The sequence below is a fragment of the Cibotium barometz genome, chromosome 11 (genome assembly GCF_041138505.1).
Source record: "Cibotium barometz isolate CiBa-2024 chromosome 11, ASM4113850v1, whole genome shotgun sequence".
Lineage (NCBI taxonomy): Eukaryota > Viridiplantae > Streptophyta > Polypodiopsida > Cyatheales > Cibotiaceae > Cibotium > Cibotium barometz.
In genome coordinates this window covers 1948381-1966833 of record NC_141056.1, presented here as the reverse complement: position 1 = coordinate 1966833, position 18453 = coordinate 1948381, and the positions used below count along the sequence as shown (strand labels likewise).

The 18453-nt window shown below is 45.7% G+C and overlaps 1 protein-coding gene across 6 annotated transcripts in view; it reads right to left on the bottom strand.

Moving 5' to 3' along the window:
- The window catches only part of LOC147633651 (varicose-related protein-like), an 84794-nt gene that overhangs the window by 50984 nt on the left and 15357 nt on the right, over window positions 1–18453 (bottom strand). For 3 of the 6 annotated variants that reach the window (XM_086804613.1, XM_086804611.1, XM_086804614.1), the window contains exons 6-8: window positions 13270–14892; window positions 12745–13098; window positions 153–269 (exon numbers count right to left, since the gene is read on the bottom strand). In XM_086804613.1, coding sequence (XP_086660739.1) covers window positions 153–269; window positions 12745–13098; window positions 13270–14892 — 2094 coding nt within the window. Of the gene's footprint in view, window positions 1–147; window positions 270–12744; window positions 13099–13269; window positions 14893–18453 lie in introns of all 6 variants that reach the window. The other 3 variants (XR_015266893.1, XR_015266892.1, XM_086804612.1) reach the window with 2 other exon arrangements.

Genomic DNA, 18453 nt, shown 5'->3' with positions numbered 1-18453 from the left:
AAAACTTTTCACCCTTGCTTCATCCCATACAAGCCATGGTTCATCCCAGCAAATGCATAATGAAGAAAGACGAATATATAGGTTTCTTGACTGCAATGGGAAAGGCAATCACAAACCCATATTAAAGCCAATCAAAAACCCACTTACTAGACCTGCATCAAATGCTTCAAAAATGTGATCCAAATGCTCTCTAATTGTCCTCCTAACGATAAATCGACCATCCCTTCAAGTGACTTCTCTATGTGCTTCACAACCTTCTCGTTGAATCCCTATCAACAATGAATTGAGCGAATTGAACCAAGAATCTCTCTCTCTCTCTCTCTCTCTCTCTCTCTCTCTCTCTCACACACACACACCCACCCACCCTTTGATCTTCTGTAGACGTTAATTCAACTCTCCCTCTGTGTTCGCAGAGCCCTAGTTCCACCTCTTTCTCTTTCTTCACAACCCCTCTCTCTCTCCTTGCAGCCCTTTGACCCCTATTGCTGTCTCTTCGCAGCACCTCTATCTCTCTTTGCAACCCATTTCCGTCTATTTTCTCCCCTTGCACCCCCTTTCTCTTTCTTCACAACCCCATTTCCCTCGCCACTGCTGTGCAGCCCCACTTTCCCCAAAATTTGATTTTGGCTCAATTTCAATTTTGGCCCAAACCCTGGATAAATCAGAAAATCAGATTATCTCTCTCTCTCTCTCTCTCTCTCTCTCTCTCTCTCTCTCTCTCTCTCTCAGGCCCAGCTACAGCGTGAGATTGCCATTGGGACTCACGCATAGACAGGCCAAGATGATCTTTCGGTGCCTTGTGTGGAGGAAGAAACGAGCCTACCTGGCTAAGTTAGAGGAGGAGATCTACCAAATCTTCTTGGGAAAGGACAGCAAGAGGGCATGGAAGATGTCACAGGAGAGACAGCCTCATACTCCGATTACTTCCCCTCAGGCATGGCATGCTTATGCTAGAGAGCTATATGATGCACCAGGATAGCCCCCCACCCCCCTCCACTGGAAGCTAGACCAGCTAGCAGCACCTTTTTTACTATGTGGATGGTGCTAGATGCTTTAGACAGGTTACAGAATGGAAAGGCACGGGATCATGATGGGCTGGTTGGAGAGCACTTCTCATATGTGCGCGATACTTTGCCTCCGCTGATTGTACATGTGTTTAATCGTGCCATTTGTGAGGGTTTCCCGGCAAGCTGGACAGAGCATATCATTGTACCACTCTTTAAGAGTGGGGACCCCATGGTACCAGTAGGCAACTATAGGACAATCATGATTGGTCATTACTTGGCCAAACTATATGGCTCTATATTCGAGTCAGAGCTGAGCCACTGGGCAGAGAGGCATGGTCATCGGAGCACAGGGACAAGCATGCTTCAAGAGAGGATTTACTACCTTGGATCACATACTGACACTTCGGGCACTTATTGAAGAGGGCACGGCACAGAAGAGAAGGATATATTGCTGCTTTGTGGACTTCCGCAAAGCCTTCGATACCGTACCACGTGCCAGGCTTATGCACACATTGCATGACATTGAGGTACGTGAGGATATGCAGTGGGGGATATATGCTTTGTATGAGTCTGTGAAAAGCAAAGTCCGAGCTCCGAGCGAACTATCCGATATGGTGACCAGCACAATAGGGGTGAAGCAGGGATGCCCGCTATCACCCACCCTCTTTGGACTGTACATTGATGTGGTCTCCAATTGTGTAGACAGATTGGGAGGCCTAGGGACATGCCTGGCAGGGGTGTTGATACCCATCTTGTTATATGCAGATGATATTGTTCTAATCTCAGACTCTCCGGAGGGATACAGAGACATCTGGATGCATTAGAGGCATTTTGTGCGGATAGACATCTCACAGTGAACCTTGGGAAAACCAAGGTTATGGTGTTTAACACCACATAGGCATGGGTGACAAGATCAGAGCCTCAATTCACTTTCCGAGGGAAGCTGGTTGAGTATGTTAGGTCATATGTCTACTTGGGAGTTACTTTCACAGGACCGCGTTTCTCCTTGAAGGAGGTAGCAACAGCTAGATTAGCTCGAGGGCATGCAGCCTTGAGAGGCACTTGAGAGCCTCGGTACCACATGAGATTGTTCGGGCTGAGCTGGGTGCCGCACCAGTAGTGAGTAGTGACTAAGGCCCTATTCCAGGTAGTTACCTTTTTGCAGCGGCTATGGGAGCTCCCTCAGCAGAGGTACTCCCGATTGGCATTGACCTCATCCATACACTTGGATGAGGATGGAGATACTCATTGCTAGTATGCTCAGATGAGATATGGTTTGACCTACATGGTTTGCGGATAGAGGCACTACCACCCTTTCAGTACAGCCTGGATTGTCCATTTTTGGATCTCACCCGCTCAGAGAACAGAACCGCGTGATTAGGATGGATATCGTCAGAGTGGACACAGAGAGGACATGGGCTAGTCCCCTTGAGCCCTTAGGCACGAAAATGGCTCATTACAAGAGCCATTTTCTACACCTCTCACCAGATGATTTTATCACCCGCCCGGCGTACATGGATGTACACCTATCACATGGGATATGTTGAGCCATTGGACAGATCCGGACCTCATCACACCAGCTGCTGCGGATTGACACAGGGCGATATGTGCATCAGATCTCGAATGACCGCATTTGTCAGGAGGCAGAGACAGAGGAGCACTACATTTGTCGATGTACAGTGTATTATGAGATCCGAGGGAGATATCATTGACTCTTCTGAGAGGGTTTTGGGCCGTTACGCAAGGTCATGGAGTTTGAGGATTAGAGATGCCTGGGATTGTTCCTACTTGAGCTCAGGAGACACAGAGAGACCCTCTTGGCAGACAGGAGACCGAGCCATGATGTACCTAGACAGAGGATCTTGATAGATTTCTTCGGCACCAGCACCAACACCAACAGCCCGGCCCACACACCTCCTAATACCTCCTCCATTGGGCCATTAGGGCACCAGCCACGCTCCCAGGGAGTCACCACTCATAGAGCAATCATCTTATGTCGTGCTCGTCGGCCACGCCCACCAGGATCCCGACCACGGCATCCTCACCATCGCTAGATCAGAGCCATTATTGCTTGGCATTGGAGGCACCTACCTTGCTTCTACGACCTCTCCATTCTAGACAGTCCCATGGCGGAGATATTTGATCTGAAGAGAGGGAAGCATTTCAACAGATCAGCATACATGGATCTAACGTTTCCATAATCTACATAATTATAATCATAATGCCACGTTCACTAACGTTTCCAAACGTTAGTGAACGTTTCAAACGTTCCAAACGTTTGGATCAAATCCAAACGGCGTTTGGATGCAACCTTGGAATGGCTTCGACAAATCTGGAATAATCAATACCGGTCCTTTGCTAGCATGAAATTTTAGTGCTTCAAAGGATTCTTTTTCAGCTTTGGTCCACCGAAATCCCACGGCTTTCTTTGTCAAATGATGTAGTGGACTTGCTACCACAGCAAACCACTTGATGAACTTCCTGTAATAAGAGTATAAGAAACTTCGAAATACATGCATTCCATAATAGCCTTGACCTTTTCTGGGTCCATCCTAACCCCTTCCTTGGACACTATATGGCCCAAATAGTGAATCTCAGACAAAAAGAACTCTCTTCTTGCCATTCACATACAACTTGTGCTTCCGCAATTCCTAAAATACCATATCCAAGTGCTTTTAATGCTCTTCTTCATTCTTTGAATGCACAATAATGTCATCAAAGAAAATAGTTGCAAACTTTCTATGTGCTCGAAATATTCTTTCCATCATTCCGTTGAAGGTAGCCGGGGCATTGGTAAGACGAAAAGACATCACCAAATACTCATAGAGTCCGAAGGTAGTCCTGAATGCGGTCTTGTGAATGTCCTCTGGAACAATCCTGACTTGATGGTATCCACTCTTCAAGTCGGTCCTGCTGAAAATAGTGGCTCCATCCAATTTATCCAGAATATCATCAATCCTAGGAATAGGAAACCTGTTCTTTACAGTGATCTTGTCAGGATATCCTCATTTTTGTTCTTCTTTTCTTGTGGCTCGTTCCTTGCTTGAGATCCCTCTTTGAACTTCTTCTTTTGGGACGAGTCTCGATTCTCAGTCTTTGATTTGCCCACCATCCAAGGCATATATAGGGCTTCGACTTGCAAGGCTTTGTCTTGGGCTTCTTCCAAGGTTTTAGGTCCCATCATATAGACTGCTTGATAAAGCCTTGGTTGCAACCCATTGACAAACTTTCACTGGTGGGATAGGAGTATATGAGATAAACTTCAAGATAGGATATGTTGTGTTGCCACACTTTCTACACGTTTTTGCTTTACCTCATCTCATTCCTTCTGTACATCTGCCTCGAAGGTAGCAAGAAGGAACTTCTTGTTGAACATGGTTTTGAAATCAGCCCATGAAGTAGGTTCGGTCCCTTCTTGGACCACCTTTAGCCACCAATTCAAGGCGGCATCTTTCAAGTGCATACGACCGTGCGGAGTTTATACTTTTCGGAGAAGTCCTCGTCTCCAAAGGCGGCGTCAAACTGTTTGATGAAGGATAGAGCTTTCTGAGTGTCCCGCTTTCCATAAAAGGTATCAAACTTTACGCTTTTCTCTCCCGGACTGAAGTCCACTTTGCCAGTTGAATGCTCCTTTGCATTCTTCTCTTTTGCTAAGCCAGAAGAGGGTGCATCTGATAGAGCGAGTCTAGGGGTAGCTTCTCTCTATCCTCCATGAGTGATAGATCGGGTGGCTTTGGGTTCTTCTCTAAAGGTAACCAACCCCTTTACCTCGTAGGTAAGCTTTGGCGGCTTCCACACCTTCGGCTTCAGTGGTCTGGTCTTTGATAAAATCTTCGAACATCTGAGCTCACTCGCAATACGTTTTTTGCTTCTTCAATGACATGTCCTGGTTTTCTGTAATAGTTACACAGTTTCTTCTTGTCTCCACCCTCTTTTGACACAAGAGGATCTGAATGGGCAGTTGCCTTGCCCTTAGAAAGATGTCCCAAATTTCCCTTTGCCACGAAAAGAGGTAGTAAATGCCTCATCGGCAACAACCATGATGTTCTAGTTTCACCGGGATTCCTCTTTCTGTAACAAGAGAGCTACCAAATCACCAAATCTATACAAATCTAAATTTCTCTTCATCAAGGGCCAAAGAGTGGAAGCGAATCGTTGATAGGATTTAGGCAAACCATTGAGAATTGTAAGCCCAACGGAGCGTGCAGTGAAATGCAACCACATGTATGAGAGCTAAAGATAGAGAGAGAGAGAGAAGGGGGAGAGATAGATGGGAATAGGGGTTTCACACAGTACACCATGCTGAGCGGGGCACAGGCCCCGTCCCCTCTTCAGGAATTTATTTCAGGAACAATCCACGGGCTTTTCCAAGCCAGGACCAATACAATAAATGAATACAATATCAAACAAAAGTGTCGATGTCGAGGTCGGGCCGAGTCGATGTCGAGGCACAAGATAACTAATGCCGTGCTCACCACGAGGATGACCCACAAGAGTCCCACTACAGACTAGTACCAAAATCCAATGTCTGAATCAAATTGATGCTTCCAAATATCCACAAGGCTCTCTATATCCAGTCCGGACAAAGAAAATCCCAGGAGTGCTCACACCAAGGTGGTGGCGGAAAGGCCACGAAGCTTTTTAGGATAATGGTTCTTTGAGATGGGACAATCGTCACTGCTGAAGGTTCTCCCGATGGTAGCGCTGGCGGCAGCTTCCTGTTGGCAGCGCAAGTGGCGCCGGTGGTTCTGCGCAGAGATGGCAGGCGGAGCTTGTACTAGCGCTGCTGGTTTTGGTGGCAGCAGCAAAGGCGGCCGCTACAGGCAGTGGTGGGCGCTGTAGGCAGAGGTGACGATTGGAGAGGCAGCAAAGGTAGCTGCAGCGCAGCCAGGCAGTAGGCAGGGTGGCGACGCAGCCAGGTTCAAGAGAGTGAGTAGGGGCAGCAGATGGAGGTGCGGCAGCGCTCAGAACAGAGGAGGTACTCGGGCAAATGCGGTGCAGGTAGCTGGAATAGAGACGGCGCTTCTTCTCTCTGGAGAGGCAGCATAGCTCACTGGTGGTGCAGAGGCAGCGGCAGAAGGCGGAGCAGCCAGAAAGTTGGCACTGCAAAGGTGTTGCTGCCGACGGAGGTGGAGGAACTGAAGGTGCTTGGGGTAGAGAAGGTGGATGAAGATAATAATGTTCTCCACAAGTTATTCTTTAATAAATCTCCACGAAGACTTCTATGAATCTCCAAGAGAATGCTTGCTTCTTTATATACTTGGAGGGGTGCCTGCTTTTGCCACGCTTTGCTTTTGCTTTATCTCCTAGCTTTTGTTTTATTTTCTTGCTTTTGCTTTGCCTGCCTGCTTTTGTTTTAATAATAGTCAAAGTTCTTGTTTTATGCTTTTACAATCTTCAGGGCCTTGCGTTTTGGCCCTGGAGCAGCTTTTTGAAAAAGCGGATTTTAGCTTTTTGATCTAGTTCGATGTCCTCTTTCCAATGGTGTCCTCAGCTTTTTGGTCAACAAAGTTTGACTCTTGCTTTTTCCTCCTTTTTGACCAGGACGAGTGCTTTTTTCAATTCCAACTTTAGAAGCCCTGTTTCCATGTGTCCATCATCCTGTCCATGTGTCCGGGCATGAGTTCTATGATGTGAAAAGAGCATGGAGGACCAAATAGTTACAAGAATAGTAGAAACAAGTGAACTGTCAGGTATCACCTTATCAATATTGATTAACTGCTCTCGCAAATCCTTAACACGAGTGAGGAATACATCCATAGAATCACCCTCAGTGATATGCTCTGTGTCAAGCTTCTTCCGTAGATAAGCTACACGAGCTTCATTGCAGATCTGATACAACTAGGCAAGTATATCCCATGCATCCCATGAATGGATATGAGGAATGACTTACAGTCTACATGAGAGAGCAATCAATGCATGAGCCTTTGATAGCATCCCATCTGAGTTGTTCCTATGTATAAGGGACAAGTGTAGGCGGTGCACTCCCACTGGAACCAGAATCACTAGTCCCAACAGTGGACCCCCCTGACGCGCTAGCTGCAAGTGCAAGACCAGCAGGTCATAACTCAGCACTAGTTACATATACCCATAAATTCTTTGCAACCAATACATGCTTCATTATGTATGCCCACATGGGATAGTTAGTCCCATCAAGCTTGTCCTCGGCATAGAGCATCTCAAATACATCATTATTAGCAATGACTCAAATCAAACTAACAATCTTCCCCAAGCAAATGTCATAGCACAATGCGCTGCAAACACTCAATGTCCACTAAAAGGAAGCCTTCTGAGATGCCCAATGACCCACTAATGACAAGGAACTGCAAGTGTAGGGATAGAAAATTTATCTAAACAGAAGCTTGATGACCAAGAAGGACCCCAATGATGGGTGTCGGAATGTCATATGTCAATGCCGATTGCATGAGCATGATGAATGCCGAATTCAACCCAGGGCTCAATTCAGCTCTATTTTTGGAAAAGCTGAAAATTTGCATAAGGGTTTTGATGACCTAAACGGGCTTTGATTTTGGATTTGTTTGGCTTGGGAGACTTGGAAAAAAATGAGAAATACACCCATGCAAAAACAATCAAAAAATTTGACTTCTAAAAAAGGGCTCTGCAACGGTGCCGCCGCCGGTGGCAACAAGCGGAACTGGCGACTCAGCCGGCTGATGGGTGTTGCTAGGGCGGAGGAGGCAGGGTTGCCCAAACCAAAAATTGATTTGGGGCTTCCTTAATTGGCAGATCGGCGAATGTTTCCCTGTAGGCGAAAATGTGCAACACTGAGCAGAGGCGGCGGCGCTAACTATTGGTTGGGCGGTGGCTGCCCTAAATAGGGCAAGCTCGTAGTTGGAGCTTAGGGTCCCTTAGTGGGGACCTAGCAATGCTTTGTTGGGCCCTTTTTGGTGGAGCTTCCCAAAGAAAAGCACGATCTGCAAGTAAACGATCTGTTCAACAATTTACCCACGAATTGCTGAAGAGTGCCTTGAACCCCAAAAGTTCTAGCCTCGGCTCTAATACCAATGTTGGATGGAGCAAGTGAAGCTCTGCACACAGACACACAAGCACACATAGCTTGAACAGAGAAAAACTTGGAGAGTGAGAGTGCTGGAAAACGTACTTTGATAATAATGAAATGTGAAATACAAAGTATCATAAGTCTAGGTCTAAAAGACCAACACACAATAAGTGTGTTCACAAACCCATGTCCAGCCATGGTAAAAAGTTCCCGTGAGCAGACTAATTCACACCTGACCTTCTATGAGGAGAAATGACTAACAAACACTCCATGAAAATTCCACTTCTATGAAATCGGCTTTATCCTGGACCCACTCAATAACATGCGAATTCTTATCTAAATCCCATGTAACAAGAATCTCCCGGCACAAAGTGAGAACACCATGTTCGTCTTCCCATGCTCTTGTCGAGACTGTAGTTTCTCAACTTCGAGCCAAGCTGTGTCCAACCTCATGGGGTTCTACACCACACTTTTCTTATCGTCCTCCTGCAAACAATAGGTGGAGCATAGGCTCCAAGCCATCCCACTGGCTTCGCTAACTCCAAGTCATTACTAGCCGAAGATTCCATAGGCTAAGCTTGTCAACTGTCAAGCTATTTATAACATGATGCCTATGAGGTCAATACCATTGTTCATACAGTGTGTCCACAGCAATAGTTGTCCCACCTCAATGTTGAGCCAAGAAAAGCATCCAAAAGAGTGCCGTGAGATCAAAATTCAGCAGGGGAGAAGCATGTATGAGGTTATTTACATCAGAAGAGATGATATAACACTTATGGTCTCAGCAAAAAATTGTGGTCTCACTCATCACAAGCTAGAGCAGCCCCCTCCCGTTAGCGCACCTGCATCCCCTCTCCCCCCAATCCTCCATCGCACTCTCCCTGCCTCCCTCCTCGGATCGTTGCTGCCCACCTTCGCCCTCTCCCTCCCTCTCCTTCTCATGCGCACTACTGCCCCGCCTCCCCCCCCCCACCCCCACCCTCTCTACAAGCTGCCTTCTGCTGCCTGCCCACCACCAATGCGCCCCTATTCTCCGCCCATCTGCCCCTTCTCCCGTGCACCCTTGCCGCCTCCTTGTCGAGCCTCCTCCTTTGACTCCCTCTCGCTGCCCTTCCTCCCTACCTTCTCCTGTCTTCATATCCCTTCCTTTTTCCCTCCTCGCCGCCCCCCACCCCCACCCCCGCCCCTGCCTTGCCTTTCTCCTCACGCCCCTCCCTCGCTTCCTCCCCTTTACAGCTTCTTCTCGGAGGTTTTTTTTTGTAATCAAGACGTTTTTCTTTCGGCACGTGTCAGCTGCCTTTGGTCTTCACCCCTTCAATAGGATTCCATGGCAGGCCGTTCCATCATTCCTCACTGAGGCTGCCTCCAAAGCGGACCTCCAGCTCCTACCATCAACAATAGCCTCCCTTGAAGCCTCAACTTTGGTTTGTAAGATTGTGGGTAGCCGTCAGCGCGCAGCCAGCTTTGTGACTTGCTCCACGCTAGCGTCATAGGCAAGCCGGGCAGATTATAGATATCCATACCAGGCAAAGTTTGACACCCCATCAGAGCTTTGGATCATGTCCTTCGGTTGAGCCCCATTGCGTTGCACACGGCCTAGGTGTTTTCGTACGTCAGCAGCACAGTTTTGATCTCTCCTTCCAACCTCTTGCTGGAGTATCTAGATTCTCGATCACAATCTGTTTTCCAGGTCTCAAGGAGTACCTTCCACTTCTGGGAGAACGATAGGACAATTGTTGGAATCTCTACTAAGAGCATGTGATTGATGCTGGTGAAGAGGGCAATACTATTCCCATTGTACAAATTAAGAAAGTAATGAAAAAGAGTGTTTTTACGTACTTGATTTTTGTATGGGAACATTTTGAAGAAACGAATGTGCATATAGACACTCTTAAGTAATGATAGGCTGAAATTTTTGCAAGAGTACAATGATTGTTTTGCTGATGAGTTACCAAATGAGTTGCTACCCGTACGACTGGAAGATCATCGCATTGATCTTGTGCCGGATAGCTCACCATCTAATAGGCCAGCCTATCCTATGTAAGTGCATCCCAAAGAGAGGAGATCATGAAGCAAGTAAATGAACTTCTTGAGAAGGGTTTGTTTCAACAAAGCTCTTCCCCCTATTGTTCGCCTGTCCTCTTGGTTCAAAAGATGGATGGATCTTTTCGTATGTGTGTGGATTATAGAGCTTTGAATAAGCTCACCATCAAGAATTGGTTTCTAATTCCACGCATAGACGACATCCTTGACAAGTTGGACGGATCGACATGTTTTAGCCACATTGATCTCAAGAGTGGGTATCATCAAGTGCGTGTGGTGCCTGAGGATGTACATAAAACTGCTTTCAGGGCAGCATTTGGCTTTAGGAGTCATAGAGCTCATTTGACTATTGTTTTTGAAGAACTCCGTAAGCATAAACTCTTCATAAACACAAAGAAGAGTGACTTCTTCTTGTTAGAGATACACTATCTTGGACATATTGTGTCCAAAGATGGAGTGCAGATGGCCGCCTCGCAGAGGAATGTTGGGTCCATCTCCGTACCCGAGGTGACGAACCACCAAGCAATAACTCGGAAGGAGTCTGGTTAGCGTGCATTTGGGAGGGTCCTAGACTCCCATGACTGCTACTTACTCCCACTCCTATTTCTGCTACATTATTGTACATTTTACTTGCTCGAAGGGTTGTAGTCCCCTGCTACATTGTACATTTTACTTCCTCAAAGGATTGTAGTCTGGCCGTGAGTGGATGCTTCTTTTTCTATTAATAGAAGCAAAGGTTTCTTTGTCAAATGAAAAACTCTCACTCATCACAAAAACCTACAGATGAAGTCAATATGTGCAAGCACTCCTGATGTTGCAAACCAGCCTTGAAACCTGCTATGTTTTCTTGACAACATGAGAGACGACTTGAAAACATGCAGCTAACTAGTTAGAATCCTTCATTTCAAATAGTTTCTTCAAGTTTTGTAAGGACAGCCATGACTAGTTATTCCAGAGAAATGCTTGTTGTGTATTCAGAGCCTTGAGTGCGTGTATCCTTCACGTGTGTACCCGTGTATATGTATCCACCTATGTACCCACTTGTGTCCGTGTGTGAACTGCCCCCAAATAGGGCTAAGTATATGTGTGTCCACCCTATGTGTGTGTAATCTTATTCATGTATATGTACATGTGAACACCTACAAATGGTATCAGAGCTACTGCTGCTGCTCATGACGACTACCACTATCTCTGCGTTATCGTCAACAGCTACAACAAAGAGCTTTTCACAAAACCTAAATTCTAGACTTACTACCACATCGACTCTGTGCTGCAACACCTCAACATAAGCTGCATCATTCCATAGCAGCATCTTCACCTTGTACCACTGCCTCCTCTGCGCAAGGCCCTCGACTTTTGCCTCTACGCTTTGCCATCAGAGTTGTGTGTTGACTTCTCAAAATTAAATCTAATTTCTATGTTTTGTTCAGTTATGGGTGAGTACTCTGCCCCGGATGTCCCCCCAAAAAGATTTGTAATAAATGTTCCTTCTGTGTGCCTTGTTTTGTAAAAGGCTACATGTCCATTATCCCAGCTAGGAACTGAGGGGGTGACTAAAGTGCTGGCCTTGCTACCTCAGCTGCATTATGTGATTGGGGAGCTTCAGTCATGGGTCCTCTGACCGGATGTCCCCCGAAAAAGATTTGTAATAAATGTTCCTTCTGTGTGCCTTGTTTTATAAAAGGCTACATGTCCATTATCCCAACTAGGAACCAAGGGGGTGACTAAAGTGCTGGCCTTGCTACCTCGGTTGCATTATGTGATTAGGGGGCTACCATGACATGGGAGGTGTGCATGATGAGTCAACTCTAACACATCATGTGATGGGGTTAGAAGGTAGTATCTTTCTTTTGCGTTTGGGTCTCACCACCTTCGCTCCAAAGAGGGGTTTGTTGTGTATTCGGAGCCTCAAGTGCGTGTATCCTTCATGTGTGTACCCATGTATATGTATCCACCTACGTACCCACTTGTGTCCATGTGTGAACTGCCCCCAAATAAGGCTAAGTATATGTGTGTGTCCACCCTATGTGTCTGTAACCTTATTCATGTATATGTGCATGTGAACACCTACTTAGGTGTGAACAACCCTTATAACTGGATAAGGTAAGTGTGCCATGTGTCATGTGCTTAAATGTATGTGTGATTGTGTTGAGTCAAAAGATAAGGTTCCAAACCTACAGAAAGGCATTGTACTTGGTGATCGCTTCAATCAAATCATTATCAGAGACATGTAACCATTGTGTTCTCTCTCTACATCTTATCATTGTTCTTTCTCTCTCTATCTCTCTGCACACACACACACACACTCACTCACTCACACGCCATGGACATTTGCACTATCCAAACCCTAGGGCCTGTTCCTACAATGCTCTACAAAAAGCTGAGAAAGGAAGGGAGTGACAAAGTGGAGAACAAGGCCACAGAGCAGCAGCAGACACTCCAGACACTCAGAGACAACATTTGTTGAGTAAGAAGTCAGATTGACCATCTATTATATCCAATAATGACTAGAGCCTCCTTTTCACAATTATATTCAGTATCACATAAACACTAGTGTGTGTGTGCAAGCGTGTGCACACACACACACAGTTATGGAAGGTTGATACCAGCATAGCTCAAATTGACACATAGCATGAGAACAAGTATATAGCTTTAAAGCATGACAGTACAAACCTCTAAATTATGAGATAAAGCTGTTGCAACAACATTATCCACATTTGAGGAGAGAAGCTGACCAATCCTTGATCCAAAAAACAAAGGCACTTCTGTCTTGAGTGTATTACTGAAAGTTGATGTTGCTTTCTCGTCAAGAAACTCAGTGATGATACTATGTAAATGTTGAAAGCACTCCTGCTTTTTGTCCCCATTTTGCTCATTGAGTTGCCTCCAAAAGGAATCCAAATGGACATTAAAGCAATTTTCCACACTCTCTTCAATAAACGCATCCATGCGTTCAGTCTCCGCAGACAAAGGAGCCCCGATTACTGCAAAAAGATTCCTTTGAAGCTCCATTTGAGATGTTACCAGCTGCAAATCAGATGCAACAATGTTATAAGAACCAAGAGACAAATTGAAGGGCATGCGTGGTTCAGTTCCCAAGAAATTATGCATCCGTCTCCTAGACAAATGAGAATCATTCAACATTGAGATCAAAGCCACCCAATAAAAAGAAGCTAGAAAAAATTAAGCATTACTTACTTGGTCGAACGATTCTTGCATTGCAGAAATTTGCATGGCCAAGACTTCCTGTGCTGTATCAGGGAAGGCAGCAATTCCTTGCATCACATCTTCTCCCTTTTCACACACCTGTAATGTATCCTCAAGCACTGATTTTGGCATTGACATACAGCCATGAACACTTTCCCCCTCCCTATTGCTCTCCGTGCTCTTGCTTTTGCTCTTCCTTTTCTTTCCATTGTTTGAACATGTTGACAATCCTGGGCACCACTCAGGTACATGAATTACTTCATTTTCATCTTGTTTTGGGCATTTGCTTACAATCCCTCGAATTTGGGCACTCTCCTCCGCTACAAAAGGAGAATTGTGTTTTCCCTTCTCAAAAAACACTAATGACTTTGCACTGCAAGTCGCTGGTTTATACTGTTCTAAATGCCTTTCCTTAGGAATTTCAAATTGCTCAATTCCTACTGTAGCACCAGAACAAGTATCTAAATCATGCAAATCTGTCATGGTTTCTGTACTTGAATGTGCACTCCCGACCTGAAAAACGCTATTTGCCTCTTGTTGTCTTGCTTTTTTACTCTCCTTATCGGCAACCACTGCAGCAGCCTCAAAGCAGGCCATAGCCATGAGTTCAGATGGTGTGATAAAAGTTGATCTCGGTTTTAGGCCTTCAAAATTCATATGGCAATGTTCAACTGGGAGATCAACAAGTCCTGCTGGTAAGACTGTGTCCTCTGCAATCTTAGACTTCTGCAAATCAACTGACGAAACAGTCGAACTTCGTGAGGATAAAGACCTGATACTTGTTAGCATGCGTGGATCACTAGAATTTGTGCTACGACGGGGACTCGTTAGCTTTTCTTCTGTACGAGAGTTGATAGATCCTAAACTTGGGCCAGAAGCCAAAGGACTCAAGGGCCGTGTCAAAGTCTTGTCTTTCAGATCTGTTGCCTCCTTCATAGATCCCGTTTTTAAGGTCTTCTTTATAGTTGCTGCTACCCAATTTGGCACTTCCACCCAACTTCCAAATCCAGATCCCGAATCAGCAACAAGATTATGCTCACATGTCAAACCGACACTCCCTGCAGCATATTCAACCGTCTCTTTTACTAGCAAATCCTTCCTCTTGCTCCTTTCTTCTGCTTCAACGTCATCAGAAACAGAAGCTTTGGGAAATTCTAAGTCAATTGATGCAGCAGAACTTGGTACAAAACCTGGTTCATCACACTGAGGAGGAAGGCAGAGTGAAACGTTCAGAAAGTACTCCTGAATTCCTTGAGTCTGGACACAAAAAACCTGGACCATGCCTTTACTATTGATCCCAATGTCAGCCATGGCTGTGAGGCTTATAATCGGCATAGACATAGAAAATTGAGCCAGATAATCCATTCGTACTGCATCTGAAGTGCTTCCAAAATTGAGATGTACAGAATAGATAGCGTGTTTCTTTGAACTACCTATCAAGACTAAGCCAGCTTGTGGTACTATGCAAATTTGGTTTAAACATGCTTGCCCTGCATACCCCTCAGCAGAGCTCTTGAATTCAAGTGTCTGAACAGAATGCCATGCGCTTTTGTCCAAGCGTGCATTTGAACTTCTTGCAGGTACCCAAAGCTTCAAGCTGTTATTTGTAGTTCCCTATACTTCCAAAAACCAAAGAAGTTGGATCTTGGGTCGATGTAAGTACAAAACTAAATCCAGCTATCAAAGCTGACGAGCAGTAGGGGCTACATCAAAGCAGTTCTAAATGACTGATAACATGGCAAAAAGGTGAACTTCGCTAAGCTGGATTAAAAGATGCAGGCTTGCTATGAGCATAATAAGACATTCAATTGGAAAGACAGCACGTATAAGTAGTCAATGCCTTCCATGCACATTTTTTTTTAATGGTTGAGCATAAATATAACAGCTACTGACGTGCAAACTCATTACCGCAGATTTTTTTTCCCTCTTTGTCCACAGAGGAATAAAGCGCCTGGTAGCTGCTCAAATAGCCATAATCAATGCAGTCATGACAAGCTTAAGGCCAGTTATTAATGTGCTCAACAAACACTGCCATTAAAAAACTAATATCAACAATATAATCCACCCAAAGCATAAATGAGCCCTGAGTGTTCTACAACCAAAGAGGATTTATCTAGCAAAATTATTATCAAATACAATAAGATCATGATTATGTATTTAATCCTTTGTCATACATTTCAACCATCCAATGTTGCCCATGTCATATCTAGTTTTATGATTAAATCTTGCTTCAACTTTGGAATAAGCCTCTACTCTAACTTAGGAATATGCCTCTCTCATCCCAACCTAGAAATAAGTCTTCTCTACACTTACAAGGTTTGTGCGTATATGTGGGGGGCTATATAAAAAAAGCAATGTCCATCCCAAAACAAGTGAACTGCACATGTTAGACCCAATCATACATGAATTTCCCCAAACAACTTCATTATATACTTTGGTTATTGATAATGATGATCTATGCAGACTTCACCACCCCACTTCACGAAACTTCTGGAGGTAGACCTCATAAGTGAGGTGCTGCGAGGTCATGGTCAAAGCTGAAAACCGGGCAACAACATCATAGTCATCCTCTTTCTTGAGGAATTCTTTCTTGAAGACGTCTTCGAATTGTGCCCAAGTCGTTGGCTTAGGGTTGAGTTCCTTCCACCAAAGCAAAGCTTTGTGCCGGACAGGAAACCTGCTGCTAACTGGATCTTCTTTCCATCATCATATGGATGAAACTGAAAGTGAACTTGCCACTTATGTAGCCACGTGTCCACGATCTCCTTGGTTCGCTGCTTTTGCTCGCCCCCGAACGGTTCCGAAGTAATGTTGGGGCCTAAAGCTGAAGCCAAGGTATCCATACCCGAGAAAGTAAAGAGGGTAGTGGTCAATAGAGCAATGGAGTTCTGCAAAGCTTGCATCTGGGCTGCGATTTGTGCCTGACGTTCCGTCGAAGAAGCTTCGAGAGCTACTTTGAACTCTTGGAAATCTGATTTTGACACAAAATCGTCAAAAAGATCGGCATCGGTACCTTCCGTAGCCGGCAAGCCTTCGCGTTCCACAAGGGGCTCCAACTCTGATTCTTGGGTCGACATCGTGAAGAGGGGACGTGGAGAGAAAATTCGATCTTTGCACAACAAGAGTGCGAGTGAACTTGAGAGCTTGAGAGCTTGAAAACTTGAGAGATGTGTGGCAAGAAGCCCACTAGAGGGGGTTTATAAAGGTTTCCCAAAAGCCAAAAATCTCCAAAAGTTAGGCTTAGCTTTTGCTTTGCTTTTGTGTTTATATATATATATATATATATATATATATATATATATATTCGATACTCTAAAAAAATAATAATAATAAATAAACACTTTGAAACCTTGGAGGAGTTTTTAAACCTTTAAAAAAAAATTAAAACTCAAAAAAACGAAAGCTCTAAAAAAAACGTGGCTTTCCTTGTTTTTTTTTTTCTCCTCCTGGATTAGCCCGCCGGTTGGAGCTTCCGTCTGCTGACGTCGCCATGCTGCCGTCTCGCCAACCACTGCCGGCGCCTGATCGCCCGTCTCGACGGCTGCTGACACGCTATCCTGCGCCTGCCAATAGTCCGCGTGGGCCTGCGCTTCATGGCAGCATGGCCCTGCCGGCCTGGCCTGGGCTGGGCGCTCGCTTGGCCTAGGCGCCGCCTGGGCTGGCTGCGCAAGCCTGGCCACAAGGCCACGTGGCCTCGGCGCCCGCCATGCCTGGCCTGGGCGCCGGCCTGGCCTGGCTACTTGGCCGCCCGCTTGGCTAGACTTAGGCGCCTTTAGCCGCCGATAGCCACCGCCTGCAAAACTCGCCAGTGCACAAACCCGCCAGCCGCCAGTGCCTCCGTCTCACTACCGCTCTCTCTCTCAAACATTCAATGAAAAGCAAACCTGCCCTTTTTTTTTTCTTTTTTTCTCTCACCACAGTACATGCGACTGCACAAACGATTCAGACCTCTTCTTCATGCAAAGCAACGACCCTACGTAGACTACCATCCCCATCAACATGGTTCTCTTTGATGAAGAAAAAACACATTCTATTCTGAAAACAGCAGTATGCCCAGAAAAAACAGCAAGCTTTTTTACACATACCTTTCTTCGACCTCTTCTTCTCTACCTACCGACTTGCTCGTTCACGAGGTATGCTCTGATACCATTGTCAAATCCCCACGGATCTCCTCGTGATCGATCTTGGTTCGAGACTCGAATCCTGCAAACAAACGAACGAACAAACAACAAACAAGGGGGTGCAGGCCTGACTCACCTCCCAACCATGACAGCCGTGGGCAAGCCCGCAGTCTTGGCTGTCCCCACCGAGCCACGAGCTGAGCTAACTAGGATGACGTACCGACCAATCTCCTCCTCGCGACGTCCCATACCGCCACGAAGCTGCCCTCGCAGGCCTCGAGACTGCTGCCGGCCTCGGCTGCATAAAGCAAGTGCACGTCTGCACTAGATCCAGGCTCCAAGACCATAGAGCTCTCATAAACTCGCGAGACTCTATATCCCAATAACTAACCTTGGCCACCCTTTTATAGGCTCTTGGCCGGTCATCGAGCGTCCACACTTGGGCGCCCGCCCGTCCATACTTGGGTGCCCGCCCGTTAGTATTTCCCTAACTCAGCTCGTCAATCAGCCTACCTAGTTCCAAGCTTCCCCAAGCCTCAAAACTAGTCTTGCGTGCGTGTAGCACACGGTGTGCACATGACATCCAATCAGCCAAATTCAGGCTATATCCTTTTTTGGAGCTAATTTCACAAGGCCCTCTTGCCAAGAAGCAGGCATCACTCCTTGTAACCATGCAATATTCATCATTGCCAATAGAATGTCTTCCAATTCCTCTCAAAAATGTTGAAAGAATTCCACAACCAATCCATCCCATCCCGGTGACTTCCACTTACCCAGTTTAGCAAGAGCACTTTGTAATTCCATGTTCATGAAAGGGGATTCCATCTGTGCGACTTCTTGTGGATTAAGAATTGGTGTCACACTTATGAGCATCCTAGCTTTCGCTTTCAACTCTTCAAGCGAGAAGTGCCTTGGTGTAGCAAAATAGATTGGAAATGTGTCCAAGCGTTCCCTTTCGAGTTCATTTACATCATTGGTCCACTGACCATGAGGCTTGTGCACCGATGTATGCTTAACTTTTGTCTCTTAGCATGCAAGCTTTTTAAAATTTGTT